The 12577-nt window shown below is 33.3% G+C and overlaps 2 protein-coding genes across 3 annotated transcripts; both read right to left on the reverse strand.

Annotated features, from left to right (window-relative positions):
• Positions 1-1598: 1598 nt before the first annotated feature.
• LOC145085182 (uncharacterized) lies at positions 1599-6331 on the reverse strand. Of its 2 annotated transcripts, none has more exons than XM_079023498.1 (10): positions 6022-6331; positions 5234-5350; positions 5000-5114; positions 3620-3656; positions 3474-3543; positions 3292-3396; positions 2664-2814; positions 2350-2432; positions 2130-2223; positions 1599-1960 (listed from the first exon to the last, which is right to left on the reverse strand). In XM_079023498.1, exons 2-10 carry the CDS (start codon positions 5265-5267, stop codon positions 1888-1890), a joined length of 762 nt encoding a protein of 253 aa, XP_078879624.1. In that variant the 5' UTR covers positions 5268-5350; positions 6022-6331; the 3' UTR covers positions 1599-1887. The 2 variants fall into 2 exon arrangements, with proteins under 2 accessions (XP_078879624.1, XP_078879623.1); XM_079023497.1 differs by having other exon boundaries at positions 5234-5415.
• A 5038-nt stretch (positions 6332-11369) lies between these two features.
• Positions 11370-12346, reverse strand: LOC145054128 (uncharacterized). The gene is made up of 3 exons (XM_079002270.1): positions 12096-12346; positions 11651-12026; positions 11370-11426 (listed from the first exon to the last, which is right to left on the reverse strand). The coding sequence occupies exons 1-3, from the start codon at positions 12344-12346 to the stop codon at positions 11370-11372; spliced, it is 684 nt and encodes a 227-aa protein (XP_078858396.1).
• Between the last annotated feature and the right edge of the window lie 231 nt (positions 12347-12577).

The following is a 12577-nucleotide window of genomic DNA, read 5'->3' on the forward strand; positions in this document are numbered from 1 at the left end:
TATATTCATGGAAAGGTGACGAGAAGCCTTACGCTTCTAACAACTCACCATTACCTTAAAACTTCCTGCACAAGAACCCAACATTTATAAAGGCCCAAACTAACAAATTACGATTATACCATTGGGCTCTAAAACACCTTCGAACACTCGAATCACTTAAACTATAGCGCCCACACCAAAAAAGGGCCAAATCCTTTCTTCCCCGAGGCCCTAAGCCTTATGATAATTGATGATCGGGCCACAACCCCAAATAAAGAAGCGCTTCGAAATCGGATGTTATAGTTAATTTGGTGGATAAGAGTATGAGTTAGATTATTCAAAACCATGCGGGTTACGGAGCAAGTTTGGATCGGATTTGAAATTTGTTAAAAGAGTTTGGATCAAGGTCGATTCGCTCCAAACCCGCCTCATTGTCAAGTCTACCGTTTATTTTAAAGACAACGTATATCCATGTAACGAGTTTCAACAACTTTTGTAAGGACTAACAAGGGTAAGGATAAGATGCACTAGGCCACACTTAAACTTTTGGAAGGATAATGCTTATCGAAAGATAGTATTTTGTTGAAATAAAGTAATGTTTGTGTTTTAGTCTAGTTTAACATAATGTATTATGCTTTCAATAAAGCATACTTTGGTATTTTAATAAAAGTTTTTAGATCCAAGGGACAATGTTCACCTATTTAGTAGAAATTATATCTTTCGAGAATGAGGGTGTTACATATTATATCATATTTTAAATCCATATCGACATTAATGCTAATTATAATTATACTAAATTGCAAGGTTGTAAAAAAACATTCGACGTTACCTAGTTGATAGAACTTTGTTAAGGGATTAATCAACTATGTGGGAATTTATATAGGGATTAATCGGAGACCCTAAATTGATAATTCTTTGATTATAAAAAATAAATAAATATAAATAATATCATCATAAAGTTCGTAAATACCACTAATATCATAACAAAATATGTTAATATGATTAATACAAACTAATCATTACTCAAATAGTTTTTATTGAGATATAATGTAAGAGATAAATTTTATTGTTTGCTACTGTCTCACTTATTTTGTAGGCTTAATCTTTAGACGTCTTTTAGTCGGTAGCGCCTAGAGAATAATCCTAATCGGAGATTAATCGAGACCTAGTCGGGACTTTTACAATACTACCAAATTGTCAGTGACACTAAAATCACCATCATAACTCACACCAAATGTTAAAAATCAAACCACCAAAAACAACAATTTTTCAAATAATCCGAGTTAGAATATAGTTACAAACTAAAATCAAAGATTGTGTTGATGCCAAAATGCAATTCTCATATCAAACTCTCTCAAACTTCATAAATATTTGCTATATAATGAACAAAGTGAGATTAACTTCCTTTTACATCTCCCACTACATGCATGGCCATTTCCTAGCGATTCAAGGTTTATGATCTTTCTAATAGTTGGTGATATTCATCCCAAAAAACTTAATTATTACATAATATAATGTTTTTTTTTTCCTTTATGGAAAGGATTGTTTGTTTACCACACACACACACACACACACAAAAAAAAAAAAAAAAAAAAAAAAAAAAAAAAAAAAAAACCAAATACAAGTAATTAAATAATTATTGCAACACCAATAACCCCTCCAAAACTCAAGATTCACAACAAATTCCCATCTACAGCCCCTAAAACAAAGATCACAAGAACAAACTCTTTCCAAATCTTTATTTTACACCAAGAAACTAAAATACAATACCAACATATTCTCCATTAAAGCCTAATAATTTTATCCCATCTCAAAATGTGTATGTTTCCCCTCTCTTCTTCGGTTACCATTGACCAATTGTTCATCAAACTAGCTGCAAGAAAACACTACTAATGCCATGGCATTCACTTAAGCTACAAGCCTTGCATTTAGCCATTGGCACACCTCTTCCATTTCTTTAGGGACAGTGTAATGTCCAAGCCTACAAATCATGTCAATAAACTAGTAAGATGTTTTATATTAATGGGCTTAGTTAGGACAAGATTTAATTCGGTAAAGCTTATATATGAGTGCTTATGTTAAGAAAGACTTAATAGAGAAAGTCATTCTTTTCAATGTTGCAAGGCAAATGGAGTTATTTTATTTAATACCCTTCATATGTTTTAAATGCAACATATCTGAATCCAGCTGAACTCAAGATCTGAGAAGACCTCTCTCCGAATTTGTATGGGACAACTTCATCACCTGTAAACAGTATGATCTAGTTAGTTAAAATGACATCTTTTTTTATAGTTCTTTCTCATAAATTGATCATTAAATGATGTAGCATGTAATTATGTATAGATTACAAATCTTGTTTATTAAACTTACCACGTCCATGACAAAGCAAAATGGGCAATGAGGCAGCACGTCTAGCACCATCCTGTGATCCTTCTATCATGCTTCTCAAACTCCTGTGAAACATCAATTATAATGTTAAGTATCCAGATAAGGAATAACAAATATGTTTGACTATTAGTCAAACATTCAAGATAACCCTCAATCTTGACAAAAGGGAAAATCTTGTGGAACAAATCAATATCATCAGTATTTTGTAATGACACCTTACGGGGTATCTGATAATAATAAATTTGGAAGTTTTATAAAATGTGAAACGTTTGAAGGATAATTTGGTAAAATCATACCTTCCACCAGGAAGCCAGCCACTCAATCCTACAATAGCCTTTAAGTTAACTGGATAAGGGCTGCCATTTCCGTATTTACCCTGGGCGAAACAAGTTGCAGAGTAAAGTGCACATGCAGCACCCATACTAAATCCCCCAATACCAAGTTTAACTGTTAAAAAGATATAGTAAAATTGTGTTTACAATAAAGTTAAGCTAGAAATTGACCTATCAAACAATATGCTACAAGGAGATACTAAGATCAATAACAGAAGGTAAAATTACATAAAAACTAAAAAGCATTGTTTTTTGGGCAACTTTGCAGTTTAACCACTTAAACTTAATGTTTTCCAATAAAACCGTAAAAGTTTCAGCCATTTTGACTTGGTCAAATGGTTAATCTGGAAAATTATCACCGGTGAAACCTGATATAACATGTCAAAATGGTTGGTTGATTTGGAATAATATCTGAAACTTTTATAGTTTGATTGGAAAAGGAAACATCATGGTGTTTTTGTAATTTGCCCATAATAGAACTATATTTGCATAAAGATTGAATAAAATACAACAAAAATGAAATGAAACGAAAAGGGTATTCACAATATATGTAATCAATATCAGGGAAACAAAAAAGTTAGAAACTTTATACCATCAGTGGGCTCCGTTGATAACAAGTTTGCTATGTGTGATACTGAAGCATCTAAACCTTCAACATCATTTGGGCCATCTTCTGAGAGCTCTCCCTCATCAAACCCTGTTATGGAACAAAAATTATCATTAAAATTATATTTTTAAATTAGATTATTTATGGTTTAAATCTTGATATCTTACATGCAGTGCAAGGAAATCCACCAAGAACAGTCACAGGGCGAGTAGGAGCAGTTGGGCATATCCACTTAATCTGCAAATATTAATATTTTAAGTGATATTTATAAGTTTTTAAAGGAAAGTGGTATTAATTGAGAGCATATGCTTACGTTTGGAAGAGGAAGATTATCCAAGAGTTGAGACCAACTGCAATGAGAAACATGAAACTAGATGAGAAAGTATGCTTCTTAAGTGGGATTTTGTTCTTTTTGGCTTAATGGGCTTAATGCAAACATAACTTAGGTGTTGTTTCTTTTTGACTTAATATAAAGTATAAACATATGAGCTTAATGGGTTAAGTGGGAAGCGGGTGTCTTTATCCATTAAGACCTCATTTTTATGCTACTGCCCTTTAAGCAAACTCTTTTTTTTTTGTTCTAGTGTTATTATTTAACTTCACTTCTAAACAAAAGGGTAAAATGGTAATTTTTTCATATTCAAACTTATTCTAGACAGACATCATTAATCTATTTTTACCCATACTTAATGAGGACAAAAAGAAACAACCCCACATCTTATGAGGAGTAACATACGGGAGTTTTTTTTGTTTTTTTTTTTTTTACTTAATGCAGAAAAACGACTTAATAGATTTTCCCTCATTTATGTTATCCTCTCATTTCTCCAAGTATGCAATCACTTTCTTAAATACTTTTTAAACATTATTTATCCATACAAAACTTAATGAGGTTAAAAAAAGAAACAAGGTCTTAATCATAGTATGCTAACAATGGTCCTTTTTAAATGTATGTAAACTTGACAGGTATTCATGCACTCTTAGGAAAGTTATTTGACATTGCTAAAATGTCTTAAAGATCAAACTTTTGAGCTAGTGGCCCTTGTCCCTATTTAAGCATATATCATAATTCATAAATCTTTATAATAAACTACTTTTTGTTATTCTAATAAAATAAAATTCCCCTTTTACCTTTTTGTGAAATGGATTGAGTCAAGATAGCACAATCAAGTATCAAAAACAAAAACAAAAGAGATTTATATTTAAATCATTTCACATCACAAAATAGTAATACTTTACGTCTCTCGGTTATAGAACTTGATTTAAAGCATACACAAATACACGGCGCTGCGGTTGTCCCCCATCATGTCAATCAGAATAAGAATCAATCGATGTTTTCATATCCTAATTCTCATTCTTGATATTTTTTATTGTAAAAAAAGGATATTCTTTTCCATCTATGGACAAGAGATTTCATATTAAAAGTGACATCAATGACTTGAAACTCAAAGGAAAACAACAAACAAGAACCCATGCATAGATGTTTAAGCATGAGTATTGAAATTTAGATTTTCCAAAGCTTATTAATATCTAGAAAAGTCTTGTAAAGAGTTTTTACCATTGAAGTGAAAAATTTTTCCAAAGCTTTTAGCATAATAAGTTAGTTATCTTCACATGGTATTAAAAAGATTAAATATGAATACAAAAAGGTTAATAATATATATGAATAGCAAGAAATGATGATTATTATTTCTACCTTGAGCCATTATCACCAAGACCATGCAACCAAACAACCGTTGCTTGGTGCTTCCCTTTTGGCCTCACCACATAAGTCCTACCAAACTCAACGCTTCTCCTAGGTGTTCTACTACCTGAAAAAGTTGTACATTTTGGCACCAATTTACAAGATTAGAAACAACCATATAATTTTTTTAAAGGAAAAAAAAAGGATTTTAAAGATTTAAAAGAGTTGAGTGTTGAAGTAACTAACCGGAACCAATGGAAGCATTTGTATAACTACTCATTTGTAAAGGAAATGCAAGAAGCAGTAGAAGGTGTTATGTGTTGAGGAGACACCCTTGATGGTGTGGGCTTAATTTATAGGGAGCTTGGGTGGTTACAAAGAGAATAAAACATGTCAAGATTCAAATGTGCACCAGCTGCACATTGTGCCTAAAACCCAATAAGAAGCAAGAGCATCCATGACATGAAGAGAGAGAAAGAGAATCAAATGAAGAAATTAAAACACATAGATAGAGCACAAAATCAAGAAACCCCACTTCATATCGAAATTTAAGGGCTCTAATTACCACATTCTGATAGAGAGAATCTATGCTTGGTGGTGCAGTGGACATAAAAAATTATAAAGCAGACTCCATATAAACCCTTGAAAAAAGAATATTACTGAAAAATGACAAGCGACATCCTATTTGGCTCTCTTTTCTCTTCTTCAATCATTTATTTATGCGATTCATGATGGTTTATGGGTACCCATTATCTTGAATGTGAATTCGAACTTTCTGACTTGTCATCATTGACATTTGTGACAATCTTTTAATAACGAGAACCATCAACAACCTGCAAATTTTGGTACGAATGTTCGTCCCTTTTTGATAATTTATGGGCATTAACTGACTAACTAAATAAGTAAGTAACTACCATCATTGTCGTTTGTTACGATCTTTAAATAACATGAGCTATCAAGAACTTGCGAAAATTGGGTGTTTATTTTAAGTTTTAACTAGAAATATCTGAAGATAATCTGAATGGAGCACCAACCTGAAATCGTGGGTGGAGAAGAGACATAATGATCACAGAAAGTATGTGGACTTTTGCGTGGCGAAATCTGAAATCTTTTTGCTGAATCTCTTTCTAAATCTGTAAATCGCTTTTGTTGCTTGCCACTATATCTATTATATAACCAAGGTAGCTCAGGTGTAGGTAAAGTCTTGAGGTTCATAATTGGGTTTTTGTTTGTTTTTTGTTAAAAATTAGGATTCCCGACCCCGAGCAATGGAGCTCAATGGCACCTGCTGTCATTTGCATTCAAATTTCAAATTCCGATTGATTTGACGGGGCCACAATCTAAACCATGCCTGTTTTCGGGTACATCCCCGTGCTCATAATTGGAACCTAGTAGCGTCACCACCAAACCCTTAAACCGGCATACAACATTGTGTTATCTCACATATTACATAAACAAACGGTGGTATAACACCAAATAGAAAAATAGACAACCAAACTATCTTTTTTGTGAATAAATATGTTTTATTTATTTTATTTATTTTTGTTTTGACTGTTGACAACGGCTAAAAAAAAGGGCAATGTTCGCATTTTTACTCATTGTAGGTTGTAACGGCAACAAGAAGCAACTAGATGACAGGGTGGTGTACAACAAGATGCAACGCCGTTGTGGGCGTCCACCTCAGCCACAACGAGCAAATTTTGTACCCACACCGTATGCTCTTATGCGTACAAAAATCGAAGCTCTCACTAGAATGGGAAATGACATTCTACCCCTATGAAATTTTAGAAGTTGGTCAAATCGGTTTCTAAATTTTTTTTTGTTGGTGAATGGGAAATAAAGTTGATGTTCATTTTTTTTTAATAAATATTATTGTAGCCCTATGAAGTTTCATTTTTTGGTTTAAATGGTCTTTTGTCATTATTATTATTATTATTATACATTTAAGGGGTACGAAGTGTAGTTTTACCAGCTAAAATGGTCCATTGACCTGTTTTAAGAGGTTTTGAAGTCAAGTCATCTAATGTGTTAGCTTTGAGTGAACTTGTCATACACGTCACCGAGTTGAGTTGAATCATTTGCTTGGTCTCTAAGGGTTACTATGGACCCATTGCTTATAAAAGGGATGGTTTAATAAATCAAAACTTAAAACTTTATACCCTTTTTCGGCCAAACATTTACCGACAAAGAGACAACAATCATTTTCACGAGATTCACGAGATGTCTACCCCACCACCCTCACCATAATCGATTTCGATAAATTCTCGAGATATGATCAACTTCAACGACTTACATATAATATTCTACGATTGTAGGGAGAAAATAGGTGGAGGCGGATCACATTAAGGAGGAACTGGGGCATGATTTTGTGATATAAAGGGTCGATATGCTCTATATGCAAAGCCGATTAGACCATAACGAGAAGAACGTTCATGCTTTGACTGTTTTGGTGGTAGGACTCATGGTGGTGATGTTTGGTCTTCTCGTGGACAAACTGCACTCTCTAATCTAGTAGTAAATCTGGTAGTGTTTGTTATCGATGTCGTTGTGTTAGGTATATGTGTGTTTATGTTAGGGTCAAGGTTGTAAAAACGCTCGACGTTAGCTAATCGGTGGACTAGGGTCAAGAGATTAATCGGCTAGGCAGAGATTTATCGGATGATTAATCGGGGACCATTAATTGCTAATTTGTTGATTTTTAAAAAATTAAATATGACTAATATCATATCAAAGTTCGTAAATACCACTAATATGATAACAAAATAGGTTAATATGATTAATACAACACTAATCATGCCTCAAATAGTTTCCATTGAAATAAAACTTCTTCAAAATGTTAAAATTTCATCATTTTATAATTTTTCACTCATTATGTATGTAGGGATTAATCGCTAGACGCCCTCTAATCGGTCGAGTAGCGCCTAGGGATTAATCGGATATTAATCGGGACCTAGTCGGGATTTTTACAACAGTGGTTAGGGTTAATGTCGTTTGTTGTGTTTTACTATTAGAGTTTATGTGGTTTGTTGTCTACTACATGTTATCGTCTTTTGTTCTAAGTGTTGTGAAGTGGATGTTGAAGATCTGTGTAAGCACATACATTTTTGTATAAATGACTATGTAACTGTGTTTAATGTAATGGAAATGATAACCTTTGTTATGTAGGATCTGTTTAATGTTAAACGATGTAATTGCTAAGCTAAATATTAGTTTAAAATTTAAATAAACATTTTTAATAACACTAACCCTACTATAGTCCATTAGTGACGAGGTTGAGGGTATTTTCGTCCTTTCACCTTTTAGCCTCGATTATATACAACTGAGACAGATCCGTGACCATTTTTACCTTGTTTTTCTTGCTTGTCATTCTCTCGTTGGAATTTACGGTATGAAGATGAAGGGATCAATGATTACAACTTTGTTAGGCATACAAAGTTGAGACTACAAACACAAGTGGTGAGACAATCATGATTGCAACTTTGCTTAGCTTGAATAAGAAGCTTCAGTCAAATGTTAGGAAGATGAAATTTTGGTTATTTCTTAGTTGGACTATTTCTTTGTGATAATAGTGTACAAGTGGTAATGGGTTGTTAATGGTATTTTCTTATGATGTGTAATAAGTAATCAATGTGGTTGTAATAATCTTCCAAATGAATGAAAATGCCATTTTAAGTAGAAAAAGAATGTATGGTTAAACTTGTAAGATTGCAATCCACTACATACCCATATTATCACCGATTTGCATGCACATATTGTAATGTCCGTGTTTCTAGGTTAAACATTATTATAACGATGTAATAGTTAGGGTCAACAATTGTAACCTATTTTGAAATAATAAAGAGGAATTACTTGAGTATTATGTGATTATGTGATTTTGTGTGCATTATACTTATTTATAATGACGTAATAAAATAATAATAAAAATAAACGTCAAAAATAAAATAATAGATAGACTCAATATCTATGAAAAAAATTGAATTAGTCGTAACAAGGATTTCAGGGATATAAAAAACGCTGAAAACCGACTTATAATGAAGAAGGTATGACCCGCCGAAGTTTCGCGACAAAACCGGCACGACACCGCGTAACGTAAAATTTGAATTTTTGATAAAATAATTTTTAGCCTTAGCAATCTAAACTAAATTTGTAGTATACATTAAACTGAGAACGTACATAAAAAGAACGTCCAAATCTGACTTCGTATGAGGAAGTTATGATTTTTTTAAGATTTAGCATAGCAGTGCACAACCCAGAATTCGAATTTTAGATCAATCGATTTTTAGCCGACACAACTTAAATGAGAATTGAATATATCATTAATAGGAACTCAACGATATAAAGACAGACGAAACGGGCGTTGGATGACAAAGTTATGAAATTTTAACAGACTTTAATAGTCTAAGTCTGTTAAAATATAACTTTAAAAATAAAGTAAATTAGTCAACGGAGTCTAAACTAAAGTTACAAATCTTGTCGATAACTACGCGTGGATATAAAGAACGTAAAAAACGGAGCTCATATAGGAAAGTTACGGATTTTAGAAGATAATTAGTTTTTTGGAGTAATCTGCGAGTGACACGTGGCACAATCCTGACCATTGCTTCCTCCCCATGCCTTGGCACACAAACACGACGTGATTGGCCATTTTTAAGCCTATAAGTAGAGCCGTGATTCACCCCAAAAACTCACACCTTCACCCTTCTTTCTCTCTCAATACTCCCAAACCCTCCTTCCCCTTCCCTGGTACTTCTTAAGTGCTATAGGTGAGTCCTGGAGAGCTCTCGGCTCGGAAGTTCTGCCCCCACTGAGCACGGTTCCTAACCAAACCTCATAGTAAGTAAGTTATGTCTACCCTATTTTAAGTATAGCTTATGTTTAAGTTGATTATCGTTATTTATAAACTTTTAAACATTATATATATATATATATATATATATATATATATATATATATATATAATACAATATACTAAGTGTTATTATAATATCTTTTAACTACTCGCGGTACGGTAAATCTGGTTTGAAGGGCCGCATAGGGTTGTTGGATTTCAAAAGTGCTATAGTGCCAAAATGGTCATGCCCTCCGGTGTTTCATGTCTGGCCCCTGTTTATACATAGTGGTTGAAAATTATTGTTCAACGCTTATAAAATAATAACGCACGTAGATAATCGCGATAATTATTAGACTAAAATCTAGTGGTAATAATACTAGATTTCGTCGAAGGAAAATAAATTATTAGAAGCAAAGTGTTGTCCGAGTTGGGAATCATCACTTTAACAAGTGAGTGCATAGTTACTTTCATCTTACACATAGATATGAAGTATTTAATATAAATTGCGTGTTATGTGTACATATTATCTGTTTTCTTGATATCTATATTGGATGAACGATTTATACATGTTTTAAATGATTTAAACTGTATATGTATTTTATATCTACGAAAATGTTGGGTAAAACATGGTAGATGAAACAGTTGATGTGTGAAAAAAAATGATGAGATGCCTCGATGTTTACGATGATCAGTCATCTAGCGGAGTATAGATGACGACCATGGACTATTCTAGAAAGTACAGTGGAATGCTAGCAGGATCGCAACCTGTAGGTGTTTATTTGAACTACATGTTCACCAGGTGTACTCCATCTCCCTCATGGTTGCCTTATTTGACATGTATTGCTGAGGAATCCCCTAAGCAATGTTGTCCACCCCGATGAAAATCCTTAGGCTAGGTTCCTTATAGTAGATGCTTTAGGGACGTAAGGCGAGGATAACGGGAATGGGTAACCGGGTTGAATGATTGATGACATTAATGAACTTAATTATTGTGGGTTGAAAACCATATGTGCTCATCAAGCTCCCAAGCCTAACCCACTCAGTTTATTGCATTACAGTTAGTGGCAAGAGAGCACATGAGTGATGATCTGATGAGATATCAATGGATTATAGGCCACTAGAATAAATAGATATTGTAAGGCCTATCTTGTTTCTGTTTATGCTTTTGATCTGTATTGAAAATGACATCCCGGGTTTTTTAATATAATGAAAATACATTTCTTCGGAAATGCTTTGATAAATTCTTTATCATGTTTTTGGGAACAAATTCCGCAACATATTTCTTTAAAACTATACTTTGATTTTCAAATAAAGCATAAACAAATCGGTCTTTTATGGCCGTGAAATTGGGGACGTCGCATATACTTTGATTTTCAAATAAAGCATAAACAACCATGCACGTCCATTACATTACATAAAATCATAGTTTGCAAATATTCAACTTCAAATAACAGCACACATATAGGTCTAACAACCAAATGTAGTACATAACATGCAACAAACATCCATACGTAAATCCAACAACTTATATAGCAAATCCATACGTAATCCTTATTCAATCTCCAATGGATTAGCACCTGTATTGCCTTCTCCATTTTTCCTTTCAGCCTTTTTCACCAATTTTTTTATAATCCTTTCAGAATGTTTCCTTTTCCTTGTATTCTCTTTTCCTTTTGCTTTTGTTCCACTACCTCATTCCCCTCCATTACTATCTTCACTAATTGCGTTCTTTCTCCTCTTTACCTTAATTTTTTTAGGCTTTTAACTTGAGGACATGTAAACTTGTTATGTCTAACTTGTTTACACACACTGCATAAAATTTTCTTATTAACCTCTGACACCGTCTGGCTTGTAGTCTTTTCACTTGGGTTCTTTCTTCTATTCACTTTTGGTATGCCTGACATTTTTCTCCTCAAAGGTGGTAGTGGTGGAGTAAAGTCAGTACATGGCCACATATTATTGCCATTCATCCCATGCATTGGAAACTTGTAAGTGTTTCTGTAAATTGCTCCATAGTACATTGGATCCACATAACTTCCAACATCCCTATTAAGATAGGAAATAGTTGTAACTGAATGCACATACCCATAGCCATTCAGTTGCCACACTCTACACAAACATGTCTTATTGTCTAAATCCACCACATAAGACTCTGCCAAGTTTCTTGTGTCAAAATGGTTTAAAGCAGTTGGTAGAACCTTCCAAAATCTAAACACATTGGTATAAAGTTAATATATGTTAATAGTAATCAAATTAAACAACCTATAATATTTTTACCTTTGAGCTTTTTGTAACTGATTAAGTAAGGTTATAATTGTTGGACATGGTTTAAATTCATGCCATGAACTACCTTTGATGCTCAAATTAAATTTTCTTTCCATAACATACAATCTAATTTCTTCTAACATTGTGATGATTGGGTTTTTCCTTGCATCTCTTATGACATTGTCAAAGCTTTCAGATAATCCATTTTGCAACATCCCAAAAATCACGAAAAAAATCCTCAATTTTAAATCAAGAGGAATCATTATTTTCAGACAAAACCCAAATCAAAACCAAACGTTTACAAAACATTGTCAAAAGTGGAAATCATATATCAGAATATCCCAAATCAGCATCATCAAAACCAGGAAATTGTGCACAATCATGCCTTTGTTTTCCCACGATGATCTGAAGTACTTGAAACATAAAACTGAAGCTATAAGCCAAAGCTTAGTGAGTTCACCCATAGTACCACCACCAAAACATATAACAACATG

This window comes from Lactuca serriola, chromosome 1 (genome assembly GCF_051521515.1).
Source record: "Lactuca serriola cultivar US96UC23 chromosome 1, Lser_US96UC23_V15, whole genome shotgun sequence".
NCBI classification, from domain to species: domain Eukaryota; kingdom Viridiplantae; phylum Streptophyta; class Magnoliopsida; order Asterales; family Asteraceae; genus Lactuca; species Lactuca serriola.